The following is a 23798-nucleotide window of genomic DNA, read 5'->3' as shown; positions in this document are numbered from 1 at the left end:
GTGTGGGGTGTGACTAGGGATAGTTAGCAGTGGATGTTTACTTCAGATGATTGCCTTTAGGGATAGTTAGCATTTGTGTTTGAAAATAGGATGGGAAAGTGGTTAGCATTTGTTTATATAAAGATAGTTAGGATGAGATAGTGGTTTTAGGGATAGTCTTTTTTGGGTGTTTTAAATAGTTGGCATGGGATAATCTTTCAAGTCTCTTCCTGCCTTTTGGGATAGGAATGAGTGTTTACTAGGGTGGGACAATGATTTCTGGTAAACTGTCATTACTTTTAGGGTTTCGGAATAGATAAGATGAGATGGTCCTTCAAGCCTCCTCCTGCCTGTAGGAATAGTTAGCAGTGGGTGTTGAGATTAGTTGGAATGAGACATTGGCATTGGTCATGTGAGATAGTTACCTTTGAGAGTAACTGGCACTGGTTGTTTAAAATCATTTGGATGTGATGGTCCTTCAAGTTACATCCACCTCTAGAGCAAATTGATACTGGGTGTTTGCAATGGTTGGGATGAGACAGATCTTCACATAAGACACCTTTAAGAATAGTTAGCATTGGAGGAATGAGGTAAAATAGTTAGGATGGGGTATTACTTCAGTTTACCTCCCACATTAACCCACATACTGCAGTGACTTATTATCAGTTTCATTCAGTGATGACTAGATTATTATATTCATGTTTAGAAGTACCATTAATAATGTATCTATCAGCTTATAGCCAGACGCCATAATCCTGTAAGGGGTGGCCAATTTGCCTTTGAGTTAATTATTCTTTGAGGAGGGACACTAACCCTCCACCAACCTGTTGACATGTAAGGAACACATATGGGTTGGTTAAATGGATACCACCCAACATTAACAGAGGTTTCCTGGCATACAGGAAACCATTAGGCTTCTCATGCAATGTAAAGCCACCAAAATAAGAAAGGAGATAATAAAAAGTGAGAGGAAAGGCGGGAGAAATAGGAAGAGAGGACGGCAGACACAAGAAAAGGATGATAAAACGTTGAGTGCACCGGTTCTTGTCCTTTACCAGTGATGGGATAAATTAGGCTATTTCTGCACCAAGTTTGAAGAGTCTCCTAATAGCTGAATAAAATCACCTATCATAGGCAAGAATATAAACATAATAAACTTGCTGTGACTGAAGGAGGTTAAGGGATTATGTGCATAAGGTGTTTGCAGTAATTTGGATTAGGCAAATGGGTAGTTATGTTTTTTTTTTGGGGGGAAGGCATAGCTGGTGTGATGAGGGCTTTTAGGATGATAGAAAATTGATGTTACTTTTGTACTGGCAAGATAATGTTTTGTTGTACTTTCTGGGTTTTATGTCTTTTAGAACTGGGCAGTGAAGCTTTGATGATGATGATTATGATGATGATGATGATTTTATTCAGTAGCTGTATAATTTGCATGGATTCAAAAGTAATCAAACTGTTTTAATACACATTTAATCAGAAACTCTACCCCAGATACCTCATTGAACTTCTCTTGTCCAAAATGAAGATGCTGTGTCTAGAAGAAGCATTGCATTGATTTTCTTACCTTACGTATGAGAAGTCTGCTTTCTATCCTATTTAGTCCTCTTTGAAATGGGACCATATTCCATTTACAAGTGTTATTTTTTTTATTATTATTATTTTTTTTAATGGCTGCTTCTATCTAGCTTCAAAAATTACAGGGTCTTTAGATGTTCATATTGATGGAAGGAAATATAGTAATAGGTGATGATTAAATACAGTATTTATAGAACTTATAGGGATTTTTCCATTTTTTCCAAGCTCATGTAATATTCGGGAGAGTCAGGGGGAATTGCAGTGGTGGGTGTGGCAGGTGCATAGATTTTTTTTTTTTTTTTTTTTTCCGGTCCATGTGAACAGTGCTAATATTGGGTGCTCTCTCTCTCTCTCTCTCTCAGTACTTTACTGTCGTCAAATTATGTCAGCGTTATAGAATTCAGGACTCTGAGCATTGTTTACGAATTGATATGGTATAAATTCTGCATAGAACTCTGATCTTTTGTACTGTTTCAACCTATCATGCTTCCCATTTTGTAAAGCAGAGGTTGAAATGGTGTAGTTCTTTTTTTTTTTTTTTTTTTTGGGGGGGGGGGTATTCTTACCACCTTCAGGCAGATTTATTTTTTTGTTGGAAAGAGCTCTTAAGAATGGCTCCTAAGCTGCGTAAAATTGTCTAGAGATAGCAAGAATATACAGTGGTAGGAAATCTGTCATCATATTAAGAGATGTAAGAATAGGTAAGATTAGTAGGCCTGCCAAATCATTTATGGCTTAGTGAGGAAAGGAAACAGTGGTGATACAAATTCATGGACTGCATGTTGTGTCATGTGGCATAATAGTGTCTTTGCAACATATAATGATTGTTGTTTGTACATTATGTTTATTTATATATGAACTGGATACTTATCTTCGTTGTCTGTGTCTGGTGGTAGAGTATGTTGGGTGTCTGACATGTGATGGTTTAACTCTTCCAGGGGTGACTTTTTTTCTTTTTTTTTCCTCCACAGTCATATATTAAATGGTACCAGGAGTGTAGTTTGGTGTCATACCTTAAGACTTGGTGGAAAGCAGTACTGCAGTTGAGCCTTAGATCTTTTTGTTCCAAAGGGGGTTGGATATATTTCTATCATCCTAGTCATAAATTATTTAATTTTACAGTGTACTTAGTACTGTATCTGACTTCACTCCAGTATTAATATTATCACAAGTCATGACCTTGCCACATTCACTGGTACCTGTTGTTGTCACAGTTCATCAGCAGATTATCGTGGTGAAAGAGCAGGTGAAGTATAAGACAGTGATCTCCATAAAACATCTACAGTGTTTATTACTCACTGACTGTTGTGTTCTAGGTTGACCCTTATAATGTATGTATGTTTGTTAGTCTGTATGTATGTGAGCCTTTTTGGAGTAAGAGATGGGAGGTGTGGCTATTATCTAGTGTGACAGCGTGATGTGTGAGGCCAAACATTGCTGCAATATTTTTTCTGTTACACTGTGACTGTCTATTCATCTTTCTGTTTGTCTATTCATCTTTCTGTTTGTACACACAGTTACACAGTGTGTTAGGTCTATATCCATCATTGGTGATAGTACTGACCCTTGTGTGCACATTAACAGAGGAAATATTGCACTCTAATAATGCAATATTGTTTGTATAAGTGTACAGATATTTTATATTGTGGTGTGCACTACAAGCTACACTGGAAGTTGATGTAGCTAATTTAAATCAGTATATCAGGGGAGAATTTATTGCTGTGAGTCACACTTAGATGCTGTAGCGTGATATGCTGGAATTTTACAGGATTGCTGTTTATGACTTAGTTGTCATGGTATGGTAATTTAATGCTGTACAGCTGTAATGATAATATCTGTCCTCTTACATCCACAGGATAACAGATACTTTCTTCAGGCTTTGAATCTGGTTTTCTCAGGCCATTTAGATTTTTCTGTATAATTTTTTTTTTCTTAGTGCCAGGTTTAATAATTTTTATTTTTTCTGTACACAGGAGAACAGCTGCTGTCCCCTGACTCTCACATCAGTGGTGGAGATGTGGCACTTGAGCCAGTGACTCCTTTGGCCTCCCCACCGCTCACCCTCCAGGACACAGTGCCAGATTTTACCCTTGACTTCAACCTTGACGAAGCACTTAAGTTTGTTGGACTCAATTGCTCTGAAACTGGAGAAACTGTGTGGAAGGTGAGCACATTGTTATTATCTGGCAGTTAATAAGCACATACCACATACGGTACAGTTCTTAATATTAAGATATAAGGCTTGATACTGAGGAAATTATTACTGCAGTAACTGTTGTAGTTGATGATAATCGTGTTCCCCCCCCTTTTTTTTTTTTTTTTTTTTTTAAGTGGTAGAACACTGGATAATTTTATTCAACCTAGGAGAGACCTGTCTGAGCTAAGGAGTAAAGAGGGATTAAAGAAGAAAGTATATTAAAGCAGTGTGCAGCATATGCCTGTTTTATTTTTTAACATATTTGTTTATTTTTTCTTTTACACTAGTACTTTTACCTCAAGGAGAATGAATTGAAATAATTGAAGCAATTAGCTCTTAAGTTTTTGTATGAATATTCTTAAAGATTGCCCTGTGAATGCCAAATGTAAGCCTTTTGTCCAGTTAGCATGTTTGTCATTGTTTAGTATTTTATTTTTATTCCTGTGTGGTACAGTATTGTGCTGTGCTGGTATATCAGGTTTCAGTAATAATGCCATTAATATTGCCATTGTATTCAGGTAACTACAAGTCATTGGTTTGACTTTCTGGTAGATATTGTCACAGTTTATCTTAGCTTCACACAAAATACAAAAGAGTGAAGTGTTTATCCTGTAAAGATGAAATATTTTTACTTTTTAAATGCAAATTATTTTGACCTCAGCCACATGCAGCTTAATATAAATCTGAATCCCTGAATCTTGTGAGACCAAATTAAATATGTTTTGGAGAGTTGACTACATCATATTTGGTGAGTGAATGTTGGGAGAAAGGTTAGAAAAATTGTTGTTTGATAATTTTGTAGAGTGTATCTGAATTGACATTGCATAGGAGAGTGAATAAAGTTAATAAAAGTTGGTTTGTAAGAAAAGAACAGTGTTGTAATGTGGCACAAAGAGCATTTTGTTTCTTGATCCTGTTGCAGGGTGGTGGTGTTCATTTTTCAAGTACTCTGGTTTTTGGTTAAAGTTTTCCCACCTAGAAAACTATAGGCTGTTTAACTCATTTCATTGCTATATTTTTACATTATAAGCATTTCTTCCCAGTACATTCCTTCACTATTGGGAAATGATTACCTGCTTATGGCATTTGAGTTAAGGTTTCAGCCTACTGTAGCCACAGTCAGTAATACGATCCCTTATGAGGAAGTATGGTGTCATATGGATTTGATCTTATCTGATTTCAGGGAAAATCAAAGACTACTGTAATGAAAAAAAGTGGAATATTACGTCAGTAATGTCATCATCCTAACTCTAATTCCCACAGACAAAAAAAAATAGTAGAAAGTGTTCAGAAACAGAAAGAGAATGCATAAAAGTATAAGAACAATCAGTAGGGTGACCACTGGATTGAGTCAGAGTTGTGAGTAAAAAAAAGAAAAGAAAATGCGATTATCACTGGGTAAAATGAGAGAGAGAGAGAGAAAGTCAATATCAGTAGAGGAAGAACAGGAAGAAAAGGAGGTAATTTTTTGCATTGGAGAAAGGAAAAGGAGGGAGAAGAGAAAGGTGAATTTTGTTTTCATTTTCGTATTTTCAGATTAAGTAAGACAGAACATGATGGAGCAGGACAGACAGACAGATATATACTGTAGAAGTGCATGGATAGAGTGATATGGTGGAGAGATTTATGAGTGAGAGTGGTGTGAGCTGGAGAGAGAGAGAGGGTAAGCTGATGGTTGAAGATAGGATGACATAGAGGTGATTTGTTTGTGGTCATCCTTTCCTGGATTGAGGCATCTGGATATAGATAAAACTTGAGACTTCTGAAGTGTACAGAAATAGTCCACATGAAATGGTGTGGATGTCACAAAATAGGTACTGCATTATAACCAGACAGAAAGAAAACATGCAGGCTGAAATTGTAATTTAACTTAGCAGCTTTGCAGAGCAGTAGGAGAAATAGCATAAATTTATCCCATTCTTTATGGACGGTACTCTAGTTTTAGTTTTCTGAGAAACTGGAGAAATAATATGCATTCCACTCATTCTTTATATCTTTCTAAGAGTGGCATGAGCAGTGAGCAGAATCTCCAAGAGGCTCAGCAGGAAGAGGTGGAGGAGGAGGGGAATATTAGTAGGGGAAATAACATAAACTTCTCTTTCCTTTTAGCCCTCCGATAGTGGAGTGAGCAGTGATCAGGATAAAAAGGAAGAGGCTCAGCAAGAGGAGGAAGAGGAGAGTACTATTGGAGAACGACTGGACACTCTCAGCGACACCCTGGACGAGATGATACAAGCATCCCAGCTCCACCCGCAGCATCCTCGCTCGCTACAGGTAAAGTAATCGTACTATTCTGTCTGCCTATCTACAGTGCTCGTCAGAAGTATAGAGCGCCCTGCGTCCCTCCTGAGAAACAAACCTTTCAACATTGAAAAAACATATAAATAATGCATTTTATTTACCTTTAGTGCTTCGTAGGGTAGCCTTTACGTTTCTTCACGGACCTGAGACGTCTTGGAAGTGAAAGGGCGAGGCTCCTGAGGTGCTGGAGGGGTATTTTGTCCCAGGAGTCACGAATGGCGGCTTCCAGCTTAGGCAGAGAGCTCACGTCTTTCCCTTGGAGACTCTTCTTTACGAGGTACCAGAGGTTTTCAATGGGGTTGAGGTCTGGGCTATTTCCTGGCCAGTCTGTCATGAATGATACCTCGCAGTCACGAAGCCAATTGGTGACCGATTTGGCCCTGTGAGCAGGTGCACCGTCCTGCTGAAACACTCGTGCACCTGTTAGCTCGAAGGAGTCTGGTAAATGATCACACAGAAGCTCCAGGTAAACATCCTGATTCACTCTGATGTTCTTGGGAAGTACAACAAGCTTCCCCAAACCCTTCCCTGAGAAACAACCCCATACCATGAGTGAATCAGGATGTTTAACTGTGCTTTCTACATACCGTGGGTCAAGTGGGTCACTACCTTTGCGTCGATACACACGTGCTCCTCTGTTACAGGTAACACTAAACGTTGCCTCATCAGACCACAACACTGACAACCATTGCTCCTCACCCCAGGTTAGATATTTATTAGCAAAGGAAAGCCTACGAATTCTCTGGCTCTTGGTGAGAAGAGGCTTTTTCACAGGCCTGTGACTTGTGTAACCAAGCTCATGCACCCTACGAGACACTGTTCTCACTGACACCTCACCAAACACTTCCGGGTTGCTCTCCTTAATTTTCCTTGCACTCACACGAGGATTAAACTCCACTGCACGTTTTAAAACATTAACAGACCTTGGGGAAGTTTTCCTAGGCCTACCAGACCGCGGTTTCTTTGTGGGAACTGCACCACTGTTTTCCTCCCGAAACCGCGCACACCAACGACGCACTGTCAATCGTGCCACACCAACCAATTCACTAATTTCCTTTGTCTGGTGGCCTGCCTCCTTTAGAGCAATGATCTGGGATATGATTTCACTCGATAGTTCACGGGTAGGTGCCATAACAAAGTTGTGAAGGCCAGAAAACTGCGGGACACTCGGTAAAAAATGGCGCAATTTCAGAGGGACACTCGGCGGAGTTCCTCTCTCTCAGGCAGCCCGTGGGCGACTGAGGCGGGAACCAACCAGCGCGTCGGAAGGCCCCAGGCTACCGTGACGTCATGCTCGGAGCTCAAACTTGTGGCTCAATTCTTACCCCCCAGAATGGGTGATTCTTTTTGGGCCATAAGTATTGCGCGCCTGGCGGACAACGCTGAATACTTCTGACGAGCACTGTATTTATCTGCATCCATCCATTCATCCATCCATCCATGTATCTGTCGGTATCTGTTGATCTGTCTGTCTATCAATCTGTAGCCATATGCCTCAATCCCAGAGTGTGTGGCTACAAATGAATGACCTCCCTGTTACCCTGGCTTCAATCATCAGGCAGCTTTCTCTCCAACTCCACACCACCCTCTCTCATATGCCTGTACCATCTTATCCTCAATCTCCTTGTCCACCCACTCGTACACTATCCTAGTCATTCTCTTATTCTCTATTCTCCCCACGTGGCCTGATCATCTCAAGATTACTTCACGGATGTAATTTGGAGTTTCTTTTTCTTAGATGTTATATGTCCACTTTAACTTGGCTTAAAATTGCTATACCTTCATCTTGAATACCAAGATATAACAGAATATTAACACTTGATTATAATACAGCTCATGAAGAAGTGCTGTGGAAGAGATTGAAAACTTCAGTGTTGTCTTATTGAGCCAGTGAGCTATGTGAAATAAGCTGCAAATGGACAGGAATCTCCAAGTTAAGATGGACAGACTGTATTGGCCATGTAGTGTTTGGTGTAAGTTCTCATATTCAACCAACTGAAACCCTAACTAGCTGGGATGAGAAAGGTGATCCATTTTGTTATGATGATGGCAAAACCTGCAGGTTAATGTGGTAATACGGTGATCTGAATGCACTGGTTGGGGAAAAAATAGTAGTTGCCTCAGTTATATTCCAGACTGAACTGAATGATTAAGCTGGAAACAAGCATCTGGAAATCATAATACTGTAACTGGACAAAGATTCAGTTGACAGGAAGGTTGATAAAAACTGAGACTGTCTCCCAAGATGGTTCTGTAATATTCTCATGTTAATTCAGAAGTTGTTTATGAGGACTTCCACTGTTCTATGTCCTTTTTTTGTTTTTTTTTTTTAATGTACAGGTATAGCAGCCAAAACTGCAGTGTTATATACACATCGTGGCTGAGGACAGGTACAGTACAGCAGATTTCACTACAGTATTTCATTTGTTTCTTTTGGGGTTAAGGGATTATGTATTTTCTTGGCTACACTTTTATTTATTTTATTTTTGTCCTAGAGAATTGGAGTCATATAATCGTTTGTTGTTGAAAAATATATGGGTCTTGCAGCATCACGATAATGGTTTTGTACCTTCGTTTTTTGCTCGGATTAGAATTTTACAGTGTTTTACTCGAGGATGATTCTGCTTGGATCAGTTTTCTGTTGATTCAGCGCAGTATGTAAAGAACTTATCTCAGACTTGTGCTTTAAAAACCTAACATTGAGTGTGTGTGTGTGTGTGTGTGTGTGTGTGTGTGTGTGTGTGTGTGTGTGTTATTTTTTGGTGGAACATTGTGATACATTATAGAGTATGCATCAGTGTCATTTAACCTTGGAATATTTTAAGACAGTTTCTCAGAATAATGTTAATATGTGTGCAGTAAACCGAACATTATTGAACTATAGATGACGTACTCTAAAAACTTTGGGATTGGTGGAAAATTATTGCACTTTATTACAGTTCTCGTAATTGTAAAAGTGTAATTGTAAAGTGTTATTGTAAAAGTGTAATTGTATGTAAATGAATGTCAGACGCGCGTGAATACCTTAGGAAGAACTGGCACTTTTAGGAAGTTGAAGACTAGATTATTATTATTATTATTATTGTTATTATTATTATTATTATTATTCAGATTTTGCTCTGCACCAGATTTTTTACTACATTACTGGATTGTTACAGCTACAACATCTGCTATAAAGAGTGACAGTTTCTCTAGTGTTACAAAATTGCGACAGTAGTAGTTGCGTTTGGTAAATAAAGAAGTATATGAATGTTGTATACAAAGTTAAATCAGGTGCAGGAGACTTGCAGGGTGGTGTAGAGAGTGATCTTAATAGCTGAACTGGAGATACTGACTGGCGTGAGTTTAGGGAAGATGGTTTTAAAGTAGGGTTTGGTTATCGAAAGACATATTATTGGTAAGATTTAGCGGTAGGAAAATTCTCTCTCTCTCTCTCAGTTCACCTGCTCATTGCTGTTGAATTATATACTTTTCCACCTACTGCCCGATGCACAAAACATTACAATAAAAGTAGTTTCACATCCAGCCAGTAACGGACACAATACTACACAGTACAGCTTCTTAAACGCAAAACTATCCTTACTTTTGAATGCTACTGTACGTGTTTTCCGGGAGATAGCGGGTAAAGGAAAATGTCAAAGCTTTTTATTATTATCATCATCATCATCATCATTATTATTATTATTATTATTATTATTATTATTATTATCATCATCATCATCATCATCCATCATCCAGTCCTACATTGCTTCATGAGGAGCGTAGGAACCCGGGGTTAGGCAAGTTGGTCCTGACATTGAAGATGAGAGTGACCAGCCTCACTCATCCCTTAGTGACATTATGTGAGCATTAAACCCCAACCACTCCTTAGATATAAACCTGCACAGGCGCAATCTGATTGGAGCACCTTAATTACCCACTAAACCACCAGGCGCTATTATTTGGTTATATGGTTACCACCCGTTGTAGTTAATGGTTTCCTGGTGTACAGGAAACCATTTGTCTTGTCACTCAGTGTAGAGTCACCCGAAGGCAGAAGGAAGAGGAAAGAAAGTAGGAAAGAAAGACTGAAGAGGGAGTATAGAGTCACTCGAAGGCAGAAGGAAGAGGAAAGAATGAAGGAAAGAAAGACAGAAGAGGAAGGATGAAAGAGAGGAAAAGGCAGACATCCGAAGCAGCACTTCATCGAGTGAGTCGATGGTGTGCGCCCCCATCTACCACTATTATTATTATTAGTTTATGATACGATACCCTCTATTATTTTTTCCCCGGTAGCGAAGCAGTATAATAATTCGAAAGAGCCATCGTTTTGAAAATTTAAAAATTCTGCATAGCTTGAAATTGAGTATTCGGTGTAAGATCAACGTCTGGGCAGGAAGATGACTTAACAAAAGAATGTAACAAGGCAAGAGGGTCCTTTAAGAGAATTTGGTGAGGGTTAAAATTATTTGGAACCACGTCAGCGGAGGGAAATGGCGTGTAATGCAAGTTGTGAACTCAATTTTTAGAGGGAAGGGAGCAGTGACAGTGAGGCGGGGGAAGTTGGCGAGGCGTTGAATTGGCGGTTAGGGAGTGTGTGGGAGTTGAATTAGAGGTTAGGGAGGGAAGTGTAGGAGGACGGGGATGGCGTGGGGTTATACGGTACGGACGTTACTACGGTACATTGGTTTAAAGTTTACTGATTTATATTTTACTGAGTGCATCGGTAGAAGGAACGTGTTTTAGTAGTGCTTTCTCTGATTTCACTTTGTTTTATTCCATTTTCTTTACTATATATACTGAGTGCCTTTTCGAAAGATTTTGTTTGTTATTGTTATTTAATCTTGTATTACTTTGGTTCAGACTTTTTTTAATGCAAGGAAGAAGGAACCAAAAACTAGAAGCCCGCCAACCGTTGCCTCCAAGGAAAAAGTAAAACAAGATAGTAGAGAGCCAAATTTAAACTCCCTCCTTTTCGAGTGTTGGGGAGACTGGACAATGTGGTACGGCAAATTTGTCACGCTTTTCGTTACATATTATGTCTTCTTCTTATCATCATCATCATCATCATCATCGTCGTCGTCGTCATCAATTATTATTATTATTATTATTATTTTTATTATTTCCCACAAGTAACCATTTACAACGCTGGGTGGTAACCATATAACCAAACCATACGTGCTCCCTACGTGCCAAGTGGGTTGGTGGAGGATTAGTGCCCCTCCCTGTAAAACAAATAACTCAAAAGTCAAATGGCCACCCCGTACGGGATTATGGCGTCTGGCAATAGATAGATAGATAGAACATTATGGCCAAGAGTAAACATCTACGTACTTTATTCCAGGTAAATATATACAATTTTTATTTTCTCAGCTTATATATATACCTACGATTTGTTATTTTTTTTTTATTACCATCTCCGGACGATTTTGTTCAGCTTGTGATTTATTTCTTGAACTGGATGGTGTTTATTTAGCGCCAATAAATCCCTCTGGTACAGTAATCCATTTCTTAAGTTAAAAAAAAAAGATTATCTGGAAGTGAAGAAAAAAGAATTAAGCTGAAAATGACGTCACCCGGAGTCAAAGGGATTTATTTGGTCACCGGGATTGAAGGGGATTTATTTGGTCACCGGGATTGAAGGGGATTTATTTGGTCACCGGGATTGAAGGGGATTTATTTGGTCACCAGGATTGAAGGGGATTTATTTGGTCACCGGGATTGAAGGGGATTTATTTGGTCACCGGGATTGAAGGGGATTTATTTGGTCACCGGGATTGAAGGGGATTTATTTGGTCACCGGGATTGAAGGGGATTTATTTGGTCACCGGGATTGAAGGGGATTTATTTGGTCACCGGGATTGAAGGGGATTTATTTGGTCACCAGGATTGAAGGGGATTTGATTGGTTACCATTATTATTATTATTATTATTATTATTACTACTACTACTACTACTACTACTACTACTACTACTTCTGCTACTACTACTATTATTATTATTATTATTATTATATTAATGGGTGGGAAAGGAGGTCCGGATGATGATGATGGATGATGATTATTATTGGGATGCGATTTCTAGATGCAAATAAGTTTATATATATTTGTTGTCATGGTTAGGCTTTTAAATTCGCGGGCTTTTTTAGGTTTATTGTTTCTCTTTGGTGGACATAATTTAACATCTTTTAATAGTGTGTTACAGATGGTGGTTTTAGCTGTTCCTCCTCGTTGCCTGTTATTTATTTTTGCCATTGGTGTTTGCGATATAATTAGCGGTATTTTACTGTTTATAATTAAACGTGTATTTTGGCGGTGATGACGAGAAATAAGGAAGATGGACATACACCCTCTTCACCTTTAGTTGGCCCAGATTTTCGCGCTTTTGCAACTGACTCCACGTATCTCAGCGGCAGAAAAAGACAATATGACTGCTCTACATCCTGTCCACAGCACTTCTTCGTGACTAGCATCATATTCGAGTGTCAGTCTAACTCGGCATTCAGGATGTAGCGACGGCAATTTTAGGAAGACAATACTACTGCTCTACATCCATTCCATAGCACTTCTTCGTGACTAGCATCATATTTAAGTGACAATCTATGGACATAACTCAGCATCTAAGATGGATCGATGGCAGTTTCAGAAAGACAATACTACTGCCCTACATCCATTCCGTAGCACTTCTTCGTGACTAGCATCGTATTCTAGTGTCAGTCTGTGGTTGTTACTCAGCATTCAAGATGGAGCGAGGGCAAATTTAGGCCAGGTTAACGTAAATAGAGTATAGTATTGGCAGTTTGTTGTACAGGTGCGGTTGGGAATATTGCTCTGTTTTTAAGACGAATAATTCAGAAATTCATATACATTATTCTGAAAAATGTGCGGGGTTCAGAAGCACTTACCCCTTTGTTTCGTAAATTATTGTTCACCGCCTCGCTGTTTATCATTCGTGATGCGTGTCGGTGTTTCTAGTTTTATTTATACCTAAGTTCCGTGTGTGTTTAACCCCTTCGCTCCCAGGTCTCACGAGGAACCTACAAGCGTAGTGAGGCTCCCTAACACCTCTTCCTTAGATATTTATTTTTTGATATGACTGGTCAGTATGCTTTTGTACGTTATCTGTGCAGAGTATGGCGATGTCAGAAGGATTTGTATGGCAGAATAGGATAGTAAGGTGTAATAAGCGAAATAAATCGCAGAAGAAAAGGTGTTAGGGAGCTCCATCAACAGACGAGAGCCTCTATTTCCGTCCACCTCGCCAATATTAATCAACAATAAGAACAACAACAACAGTAGTAATCCCTTCACCCCGATGACTTATTTTGTGCATGACTAGGATTGTCTCCAGACGATTTCATTCAGCTCGCGAGAGGCCTTGAGGACTGGAAGAACTGATGTGTAGTTATGAGGTAGGGTTGAGTCTCCTTGGTTGCTAGGGAGGGTTGAGTCTCCTTGGTTGCTAGGTAGGTTGAGTCTTCTTGGTTGCTAGTCAAAGCGACCTCCAAGCCTGACTACACCTAACCATCGACAGAGCTGAGAGGAGTTAGGGATTTTGCCAGCTTAAAGTAATCACACTGTAGGAGGATTTTGCACCGTAGGTGAACGAATGAGGAGACAGCCAGCGATACCCAGACGATTCTATTCACCCTAACCCTCTGAGCCCGGGGAAGGTGTTATCGTTATGTTCAGACGATTTTCCTCCGCTTAGGACAGACGGGTGTGACTGGAGGGGTTAGTTGTGGCCTTCATACACCCCTTCAGTATGAGAGACCTTTCTGAAGTTGAGGGAAATCGTTTGGTAGGAGGGAAATTTAAACCACCAGGGACGTCACCTGAAGTAAGAGTTTTAAAAGGATCGGGTTTAAATAGAGAGAGAATTAGGAACCGATGAAGATGAAAAGACCGAGCGAATGGATGTCTGTGCTTGGATGACAGGAGAACGGAGCTGTCTTGAGAACGGGACGGTCTTGAAAACGGAACTGTCTTGAGAACGTAACTGTCTTGAGAACGGAACTCTCTTGAGAGCGGAGCTCTCTTGAGAACGGGGCTGTCTTGAAAACGAAACTGTGTTGAGAACGAAACTGTCTTGAGAACGGAACTGTCTTGAAAACGAAACTGTGTTGAGAACGTAACTGTGTTGAGAACGGAACTGTCTTGAGAACGAAACTGTCTTGAGAACGGAGCTGTCTTGAAAACGAAACTGTGTTGAGAACGAAACTGTCTTGAGAACGGAACTGTCTTGAGAACGGAGCTGTGTTGAGAACGGAGCTGTCTTGAAAACGAAACTGTGTTGAGAACGGAGCTGTCTTGAGAACGGAGCTGTCTTGAAAACGAAACTGTCTTGAGAACGGAGCTGTCTTGAGAACGGAACTGTCTTGAGAACGGAACTATCTTCAGGTGAACGGATCTGTCTTGTAGGTGAAGGCTGGGAGTGATGGATGGAGAGCCTGGAACCGCTGTGTGTGAGAGATTTACGATAGGGGCGTGCGTGAGTTGAGATGGACGATGCACGATAGATTGCACCCCGTTAGAAGTTGAACTGGTCACGGAGATGGGAGTGTGTGGGAGTAGGGGGAGTGGGGGAGTGCTTGTGGGGTGTGGAGTGTGGATCTGGGAGAGGTGCAAGGAGGGGAGCAGACAAGATGAGAGCGGGTGGGAGTCGGGGAGTGCTTGCATGGTGTGTGGGGTGAGGATTTGGGAAGGTGGAAGGGAAGAAGCAGGAAAGGATTTGAATGAGAGAGAGAGAGATGCAGGGACTTCGGGATGTATTCTTGACAGTTGTGGAAGCTCCCTAATACCTTTTCCTAAGCGATTTATTTTGTTTATTACACCTTACTGTCCTCTTCACCGTTACATAAATCCTTCCAATATCGCTATACTCTTCATAAATAGAAAAGGATATTGACCATTCATTTCCAAAAATAAATCGCAAAGGAAGAGGTGTTAGGGAGCTTCCTTAACCAACGGGAATATGGGCCTTGAGATCGACCCTCCTGTGTATCTTCAGCTATAGTTCTTTCACCTTAACTTGGTCCAGAATTTTTCCTCCTTTTTCTTGCTTATGCGGTGTAGGTCAGTGGCAGATAAAAGCGTTAGTATGGATCTTTACCCTTTCCATAGCACTTCTTTGTGACTAGTATAATATTCCAAAGCCAAATTATTGTTATAACTGGGATTTTTTAAGACGGGGAGAAAGCAGTTTTACGCCAAATTAGAGTTAAAAAAAACAAAGGCGTAGGCACTATACTCTTTTTACAGTAACTTGACCTGATATTGCCATCTATCCCTAATGAACGCCGAGTTGCAAAAATACATTAGCACCAGAATGTGATGTATGAAGAAACGCTGTGGGGAGAATGTAGATCCGCAATATTTTTCTGCCATTAAGCTACATGAAGTAAGCCGCAAAAGGACGAAAATCTGGCCCAACTTTAAGTGAAAAGGTTATAGAGGGTAGGAGGAAGTGAAGACAGTTTTTGGAGAAGGGAGGATACAATACAACTCCCCTGTCCTTCTTGTATCACTTCTTTCACAGGTTAATCCCCCGAAGACGGCGATTTTTGTTTATATTTCTAGACGAATGTATTTTGTGTAGGAGGGATTCTTAGTTGGAAGGATCTGAGACAACTTGCAAGAGGTCTAAGCTGAGTGAAATTGTCTGTCAGTTGCAGAGCTTAGAAATACGTTAGAGTTATAAAGATAAGACGCCACCGTATTGAATGGGTTAGAGAGAGAGGGGGGGGAGGAGCGGGAGAGAAGTAGTGCATAAGTGGAGGGAAACAAGGGAGAGGGAGGAAAGGAGGGAGGAAGATAAGGAAGTGACATGGAGAGAAAGTGTACGGAAATGGAGGGAGTAAGGGAGAATAGAGGAGAGGAGGGAAGGACATAGGAAAGTCACCATGGAATGACCAGAGAGAGAGAGAGAGAGAGAGACTATGATGCTTGGCGGATCGTGGTGAGAACCTGGGGTGACAGCTGCACGTATAGTGAATTAATGGATGTATTTGTGAAACGGTGACTGAGAGAGAGAGAGAGAGAGAGAGAGAGAGAGAGAGAGAGAGAGAGAGAGAGAGAGAATTGAGGCGTGGGAGGTGACGGGGAAAAGATTGAAAAAAAGCGAATGAAGAATGATGATAAAAAAATGAAAGAGAGAGAGAGAGACAGAGACAGAATTGAGGCGTGGGAGGTGACGGGGAAAAGTTGAAAAACGCGAATGAAGAATGAAGAAAAAAAAAAAAAAATATCAAGAAGACAAAGAAGGATCATTGACTCGTGGGGTCCTAGAAGACTCCCTGATTTTGATTCCCCTTCAGACCGAGGACGAGTTTTCCTTTATTTTTCGTATTTTTTGCCATTTTGTCCTTTATTCCTCGTCCTTTTTGGCCATTTTGTCCTTTATTTTTCGTACTTTTTGGCGACTTTTTTTTTTCTAACATTTCTGCATTTGGGACATTTAACCCCTTCAGTCCAATGGCCGTATCTTTCCCCATTCCTGCTACTTTCAGACGATTTTACTCAGCTTAGGAAGGACCTGAGATTGGAGAGTTTACTGAAGGTTGTATGTCACCCTCCTGCCATGTAAATAAATACAAAAATAAATATAAATAATCATGGTAAATAAAGTTTCGTAAATAAATGAATAAAAATGATACGTAAAGAAAGATAAAAAGTTTCATAAATATGTAAAATGTTAAAGAAAGATAAATAAGTTTCCTAAATAAATGATACATAAATAAAAATAAATAACGTTTCATAAATAAAAATAATGGTATATAATGAAATAAAAAGTTTCATAATTAAATAAATAAAAATGGTACGTAAAGATAAAAATGTTTTGTGAATAAATAAAAATGGTACATAAAGATGAATAAAAGTTTCATAAATAAATAAAAATTGTACGTAAAGATAAATAAAAATACATTAATAAAGATGTTAAGCACACTAAAATCGTCTAGAGTTCGCCATAGGAGTGTTTTGTGGATATTAATATTTATTTTTGATATGACAGCTTAAATACCCACTATGATGGTAATATAAACACTGTCGATGATAAGATATAAGCCAACAGTTTATATACACGTGAATACAAACCCCCAGTACAGTACTTCGATTATATATTTAATTATTGGTAGTTCCCAGACGATTTTATTTAGCTTTTGAGACATGGGAGGGAGTTATTAGACTGAGGGCTGTTTTCTCGTGTGGTTAGGAGTCTTACAAACACCTTTCCCATTCCGGTTTATTTCTGCTTCTGCTTCTTTGCAATTTTCTTGTGTGTTTATTCATGCCGATTGTGTTGAGACAGGAGATATAAGTATCCCCCCCAAAGAAAAAAGAAAAAGAAAAGAATATTCATGGGTAGTTTGGAAAGTAAATCGTTAAGGAAGAGGTGTTACGAGCCTGAATAGCCTAGGCCAGACTTGGGTAATTTAGTTCAGGAATTTAAGCAGGAGTGACTTGTAGCGCGCCCCTGAGCGGTATTGTGTGAGCAGTAAATCACAAGCACACCTTGGACTTAAACCCACACTTCGGTTTGAGCTCCGTAATCCACTAGGCAACCAGGCGCTCATCAGGCTTTACACAATAACAAAACTTCACAATAAAATGTTTCCTAGGCAGCAAGAAATAATTTAGTGTGTCTTTCAAGTTACCTCAAGTAACGTCCAGTTTCTCAAGTCAGCCTCAGTTACCGGAAGTGGCTTGTGGACTCCCGAGACTTAAATATATAAACAAATAAATGCCTTAATTATGTGAAGTCTTTCTTAGTTATGCAGAGAAATGTGGTTCAGACACCAAAGTTAACGTGCGCAGTCTCTCTCTCTCTTTCACACACACACACACACACACACACACACACACACACACACACACACACACACACATAATTGCATGCTTGATATATAAGATCTACAAAAACATACATTTAGTGAGGTATTTTATGAGAGAGAGAGAGAGAGAGAGAGAGAGAGAGTAAAATAGATAAAGACTGAGAGCCAAGCACCCCATCTTCCATCCATATCATCCAACACTAAGGCCACAACCCACCCGTCGCCTGTATCAGTTAGGCTTAGCAAACACCCTCCCCCTTCCTCTCTCTCTCCCCAGCCCATCAGCCCGCCGCCGCCCTCTACAATCATTAATCACAACGCGCACACCAGGTAGCCAATCGGGGTCCAATGAGCAGCCAGCCCTTGGTCGCCGGGGCCAATGGGGGCGGGGATTGGGGCGCGGGAGTCGGGGATTGGGCGAGAGGACGGGTGGCTGCCTCCCCCCTCGCCGGTGTTGCCTTGGGTCGCTAGATCGACGTTTTGTTTGTGGTTTCGCTCTCTCTCTCTCTCTCTCTCTCTCTCTCTCTCTCGGGCCGTATTCATAAAAGTTTCTTAGCGTAATCTTTTCAGCCCGAGGACATCACAACTGTTCTCGCCAGTCAAGGAGTTTCCCTATTACCTCCTCCATAGCGATTTATTTTTGGATATGGGAGGTTAATATCCCTTTGAACGTTGTTATAGTACAGAGTATGACGATATTTCAGGGATTGATGTGACACAGAAGAGGACAATAAGGTGCAATAAACTAACTAAATCGCTTGGGAGAAAGTGTTAAGGGCTTTTCTAACCGATGGGAATACGGGCCCTCGTTTTTTCATGCACCTTCCAGACGATTTCCTTCTGCTGAGGAAAACAAGAAGGAGGTGAAGGCGTTGATGAAGACTCTATCAAGCTCCTTCAGGATAAAAATCTCTCCTATTTTTTTTTTAATAGATACCGGTAAGATAAGAAACGTCCTCGGGGTGAATGAGTTGTGGGAAAGATAGCAGATACCGATGATAAGGTAAAGAAACGTCCTTAGGCTGAAGGGATGTGTAAAAGATCGAAAAGGTGATTGGTTTATGCCTTTATGTCGACGGCCAGATTAGATGTGAAAAATAAGACCTGTTGTAATGAATCATGGCTAAGTGTCCCCTTGAATCCCATTTTCTTTAGTCTTTCTTCGTCTTCTTTCCCCTCCTCCTCCTCCTCCATCATCATCATCATCATCATCTTCTTCTTCTTCTTCTTCTTCGTCTTCTTTCGTCTCCTCCTCCTCCATCATCATCATCATCTTTTTCTTCTCTTCTCTTTTTTCTAGATCCTCCTCCTCCTCCTCCTCCTCCTCCTCCTCCTCCTCCTCCTCCTCCTCCTCTTTCCTCTACATCTTCGTTTCCTCGTCCTCCTCCTCTTCTCCTTTTTCTTCTACGTTTTCTCCTCATCTCTTTTTCTTTACCCCTTCTTTTTCTCCTCCTCCTCCACTTCTTCTCTCTTCCTTTCCTCCTCCTCCACCTCCAGACGAGTTTATGCAGGTCTTGGAAGATTTCTTAAGAAGAGTTAAGGAAGGCTGTATCCCACCTCACCTCGAAAAGTCTCCTCACCTGAATAATGTAAATCTGTAACGAGTTCCCTTTACAATGTCATCGGATTGAGGGGATTTACCAGTGACGCTTAGTTATCGTAAAAAATTGGGTAAAATTGTGTATCGTAAAAATTGGTTAAAATTGTGTATCGTAAAAATTGGTTAAAATTGTGTATCGTAAAAATTGGTTAAAATTGTGTATCTTAAAAATTGGTTAGGTTGTGTATCGTAAAAATTGGGTAAAATTGTGTATCGTAAAAATTGGGTAAAATTGTGTATCGTAGAAATTGGGTTAGATTGTGTATCGTAAAAGTTAGGTAAAAATGTCTGTCTATCTATCTATTGCCAGACGCCTCAATCCCGTTTGGGGTGGCCACAAACAAATCGCCTCCAAGTCGCCCTGTCCCCCGCCTTTTCACTGCCCTGCTCCCAACTCACACCCCCTTCTCTCATATACCTCTCCACTCCATCCCTCCATCTCATCCTTGGCCTCCCCCTCCCTCTTCCCCCCTCCACCTCACTCACATACATTCTCTTCGTCAGTCTTTCATCCTCCATTCTCTCCACATGACCAAACCACCTCAGTGTGTTCCTCATACGCTTCCTATCACATCCACATCCACACCACAACGCTCCTTTATATCCTAATTCGTCAGCCTGTCTCTCCATGCGACTCCACAGGCTCCTCTTAGGTAACTCATTTCCACTGCTCTCACTCTTGACTTGTGTCCTTCCAACAATGTCCAAGCTTCACTTCCATACGTTAGAGTTGGTATCACAATACTGTCATGTAGTAACTTTTTCACTTCCATGCTCACTTCCCTGTTTCTTATCACTGCTTTCAAGAACCAGCAACCTTTCTTCCCTGTTGCACCCTTTCAAGCACTTCACCCTCCAAACCTCCATCCTTACTCATCACACTACCCAAGTACTTAAACGTACTCACATTTTCCTATTCTTCACCATCCAACCTCGTTGTACATTCACTGACTTCACCTCTCTCAAAGACCATCACTTTACTCTTCCCTACATTCACCTTTAATGTGTATCCTGAAAAATTGTTAAAATTGTGTATCGTAAAAATTGGGTAAGATTGTGTATCGTAAAAATTGGTTAAAATTGTGTTTAGTAAAAAAATGAGTAAAATTGCATATCGTAAAAAATGAGCAACATGTCGTATCGTAAAAATTGGGTAAGATTGTTTGTTGTAAAAATTGGTTGTCGTACAAATTAGTTAATATTGTGTATCGTAAAAATTGGGTAAGATTGTATCGTAAAATTAGGTAAAATTGTCTATCTTAAAAATTGGTTAACATTGTGTATCGTAAAATTGGGAAAGGTTGTGTTCAGTAAAAATTGAAGACGGGTTATCGTAAAAATGAAAAGATTGAGTATCGTAAAAACTGGTTAAAATTCTGCATCGTAAAAATTGGGGAAGATTATATCGTAAAATTGGGGAAAGTTGTGTCGTAAAAATTGGTTAAAATTGTCTCGTAAAAATTGATTAAGATTGTCTATCGTAAAAATTGGGTAAGATTATGTATCGTAAAAATTGGTTGAGATCGTGTTTAGTAAAAATCAAATGACTCGTAAGATTGAAGATTGTTTATCGTAGAAATTAAAGTTAGGTTATCGTAAAACTTGCACATCGGATATCGTAAAAATTGAACTTCGGATATCGTAAAGCTGACCATCGGTTTTCGTAAAACTTGAACATCGGGTTTCGTAAAATTGAACATTGTGTATCGTAAAAATGAACATTGTGTATCGTAAAAATGAACATTGTGTATCGTAAAAATGAACATTGGATATCGTAAAAAATGAACATTATTTATTGTAAAAACTGAACATTAATTATCGTGAAAGTTGTGGATTGTTCATGATTTTAGCCCCAGAGAGATGCTTTGCGATATCGTAGCTAGAGAGGGAGAGGGAGAGAGAGAATTTTACATATTTACAAAAGTTACAATCCATTCTGTGTCGTAACGTAGGATTTTCTTTTACGATGTCCAGCCCACCTTACGACTACTTCTTGTTGCAGTTAAGATTGAATTTTAACGGAGAGACTTAAGATGATTTTTCTCAGTCGTATCTGGGAGGGTTTGTGTGTGTGTGTGTGTGTGTGTGTGTGTGTGTGTGTGTGTGTGTAGAACTTCTTCTGAGGTGCGATATAGCTGGTGTAGTCTAGCTTGTCGTAATCTCTTCACAGCTATAAATTGGGAGAGATTCAGCTTTCCTTTCACAGCTATAGAAGAGAGATATAGCTTTCTTGACATCTGTAGAAGAGAGATATAGCTTTCTCTTGACAGCTATAGAAGAGATGTAGCTTTCCTTTCACAGCTATAGAAGAGATGTAGCTTTCCTTTCACAGCTATAGAAGAGAGATATAGCTTTCTCTTGACAGCTATAGAAGAGAGATAGCTTTCCTTTCACAGCTATAGAAGAGAGATATGGCTTTCTCTTGACAACTATAGACGAGAGATATAGCTTTCACTTGACAGCTATAGAAGAGAGATATAGCTTTCTCTTCACAGCTGTAGAAGAGAGATATCGCTTTCTCCAGCTATAGAAGAGATATAGCTTTCTCTTGACAGCTATAGAAGAGAGATATAGCTTTCTCTTCACAGCTGTAGAAGAGAGATATCGCTTTCTCCAGCTATAGAAGAGAGATATAGCTTTCTCTTGACAGCTATAGAAGAGAGATATAGCTTTCTCTTGACAGCTATAGAAGAGAGATATAGCCTTTCACAGCTATAGAAGAGATATAGCTTTCTTTTCACAGCTGTAGAAGAGAGATATAGCTTTCCTTTCACAGCTGTAGAAGAGAGATATAGCTTTCCTTTCACAGCTATAGAAGAGAGATATAGCTTTCTCTTGACAGCTATAGAAGAGATATAGCTTTCCTTTCACAGCTATAGAAGAGAGATAAAGGTTTCTCTTGACAGCTATAGACGAGAGATATAGCTTTCTCTTCACAGCTGTAGAAGAGAGATATCGCTTTCTCCAGCTATAGAAGAGATATAGCTTTCTCTTGACAGCTATAGAAGAGAGATATAGCTTTCTCTTCACAGCTATAGAAGAGAGATATACGTTAGCTTTTTCTTCACAGCTATAGAAGAGATATAGCTTTCTCTTCACAGCTACAGAAGAGAGATATAACTTTCTCTTGACAGCTATAGAAGAGACAGCTTTTTCTTCACAGCTATAGAAGAGGGATATAGCTTTCTCTTCACAGCTATAGAAGAGGGATATAGCTTTCTCTTCACAGCTATAGAGGTCTTGCCGAAGCTAATATCGACTGGGGGTAACATTAATAAAGCAAAAATAATAATGTTGAAGTACTTAACCCCTTCCATCAGGCGACTTGTTTTATTGAATCTTTACTGCCTCCAGACGATTTTATTCAGCTGAGGGGAAGCTTCTGCGAGTGAAAGGACTTGTGGCTTTGGGTTCCTTCTTCCTAGCAAAAATAAATGAATAAATAAAATAAAATAAAGATTTTTTGGCCTTGGGTTCTTTCTTCCTTGTATGAAAAATATAATAAAGGCTGTTTTTGGCCTTGGGTTCCTTCTTCCTTGCAAAAAAATAAAAAAAATATTGTCCTAAGCTGAGAAAAACCGTCTGGAGAGAGAGAATGGAATTAAACCTTTGCGTCATTGGACTGAAGGGGTTGGTGCAGTCAGAGGCTGGTATTCTCGTCGTTTTTTTTCCCTAACACCTCTTCTTTTGCGATTTATTTTTGGTGGTTTACTCTCTTAACACCTCACTTTCAGCGATTTATTTTTGGCGTTATAGTCTCTAACCTCTCTTTTAGCGATTTTTGGCCGTTTACTTCCCAACACCCCTTCCTTACCGATATATTTTGGGTGGTTTACTCTCAAACACTTCGTTTAGCGATTTATTTTGGGCGGTTTACTTCCTAACACCTCTTCCTTGCCTGTTTATTTTTGGCGGCTTATTACCTAAAACCCCATCCAGATTTATTTTGTGATATGGCTGGTTAATGTCGTTCTGTACGTTATTATGCAGAGTATGGTGATGCTGGAAGGATTTATGCAACACAGCAGAGGACATAAAGGTGTAATAAAGAAAGTAAATCGCTTAGGAAAAGATATTAGGGAGCTTCCTCAACATAAAGGTATAATAAACAAAATAAATCGCATGGGAAAGGTATTAGGGAGCTTCCTTAACATAAAGGGTATAATAAACAAAATAAATCGCATGGGAAAAGGTATTAGGGAGCTTCCTCAACATAAAGGTAAAATACACAAAATAAATCGCATAGGAAAAGGTATTAGGGAGCTTCCTCAACATAAAGGTGTAATAAACTAAATCGCATAGGAAAAGGTATCAGGGAGCTTCCTCAACATAAA

At 39.7% G+C, this 23798-nt stretch overlaps 1 protein-coding gene across 2 annotated transcripts in view; it reads left to right on the top strand.

Annotated features, from left to right (window-relative positions):
- The window catches only part of cnc (NFE2 like bZIP transcription factor cap-n-collar), an 820654-nt gene that overhangs the window by 156216 nt on the left and 640640 nt on the right, over positions 1-23798 (top strand). For both annotated transcript variants that reach the window (XM_080270051.1, XM_080270050.1), the window contains exons 5-6: positions 3531-3721; positions 5864-6028. In XM_080270051.1, the coding sequence (XP_080126177.1) occupies positions 3531-3721; positions 5864-6028 (356 nt within the window). The remainder of the gene's footprint in view (positions 1-3530; positions 3722-5863; positions 6029-23798) is intronic.

This window comes from Coenobita brevimanus, chromosome 39 (genome assembly GCF_032717465.1).
Source record: "Coenobita brevimanus isolate Jiangsu-jjx chromosome 39, ASM3271746v2, whole genome shotgun sequence".
Classification (NCBI taxonomy): Eukaryota; Metazoa; Arthropoda; class Malacostraca; order Decapoda; family Coenobitidae; genus Coenobita; species Coenobita brevimanus.
This window is presented reverse-complemented; position numbering and strand designations above follow the sequence as displayed.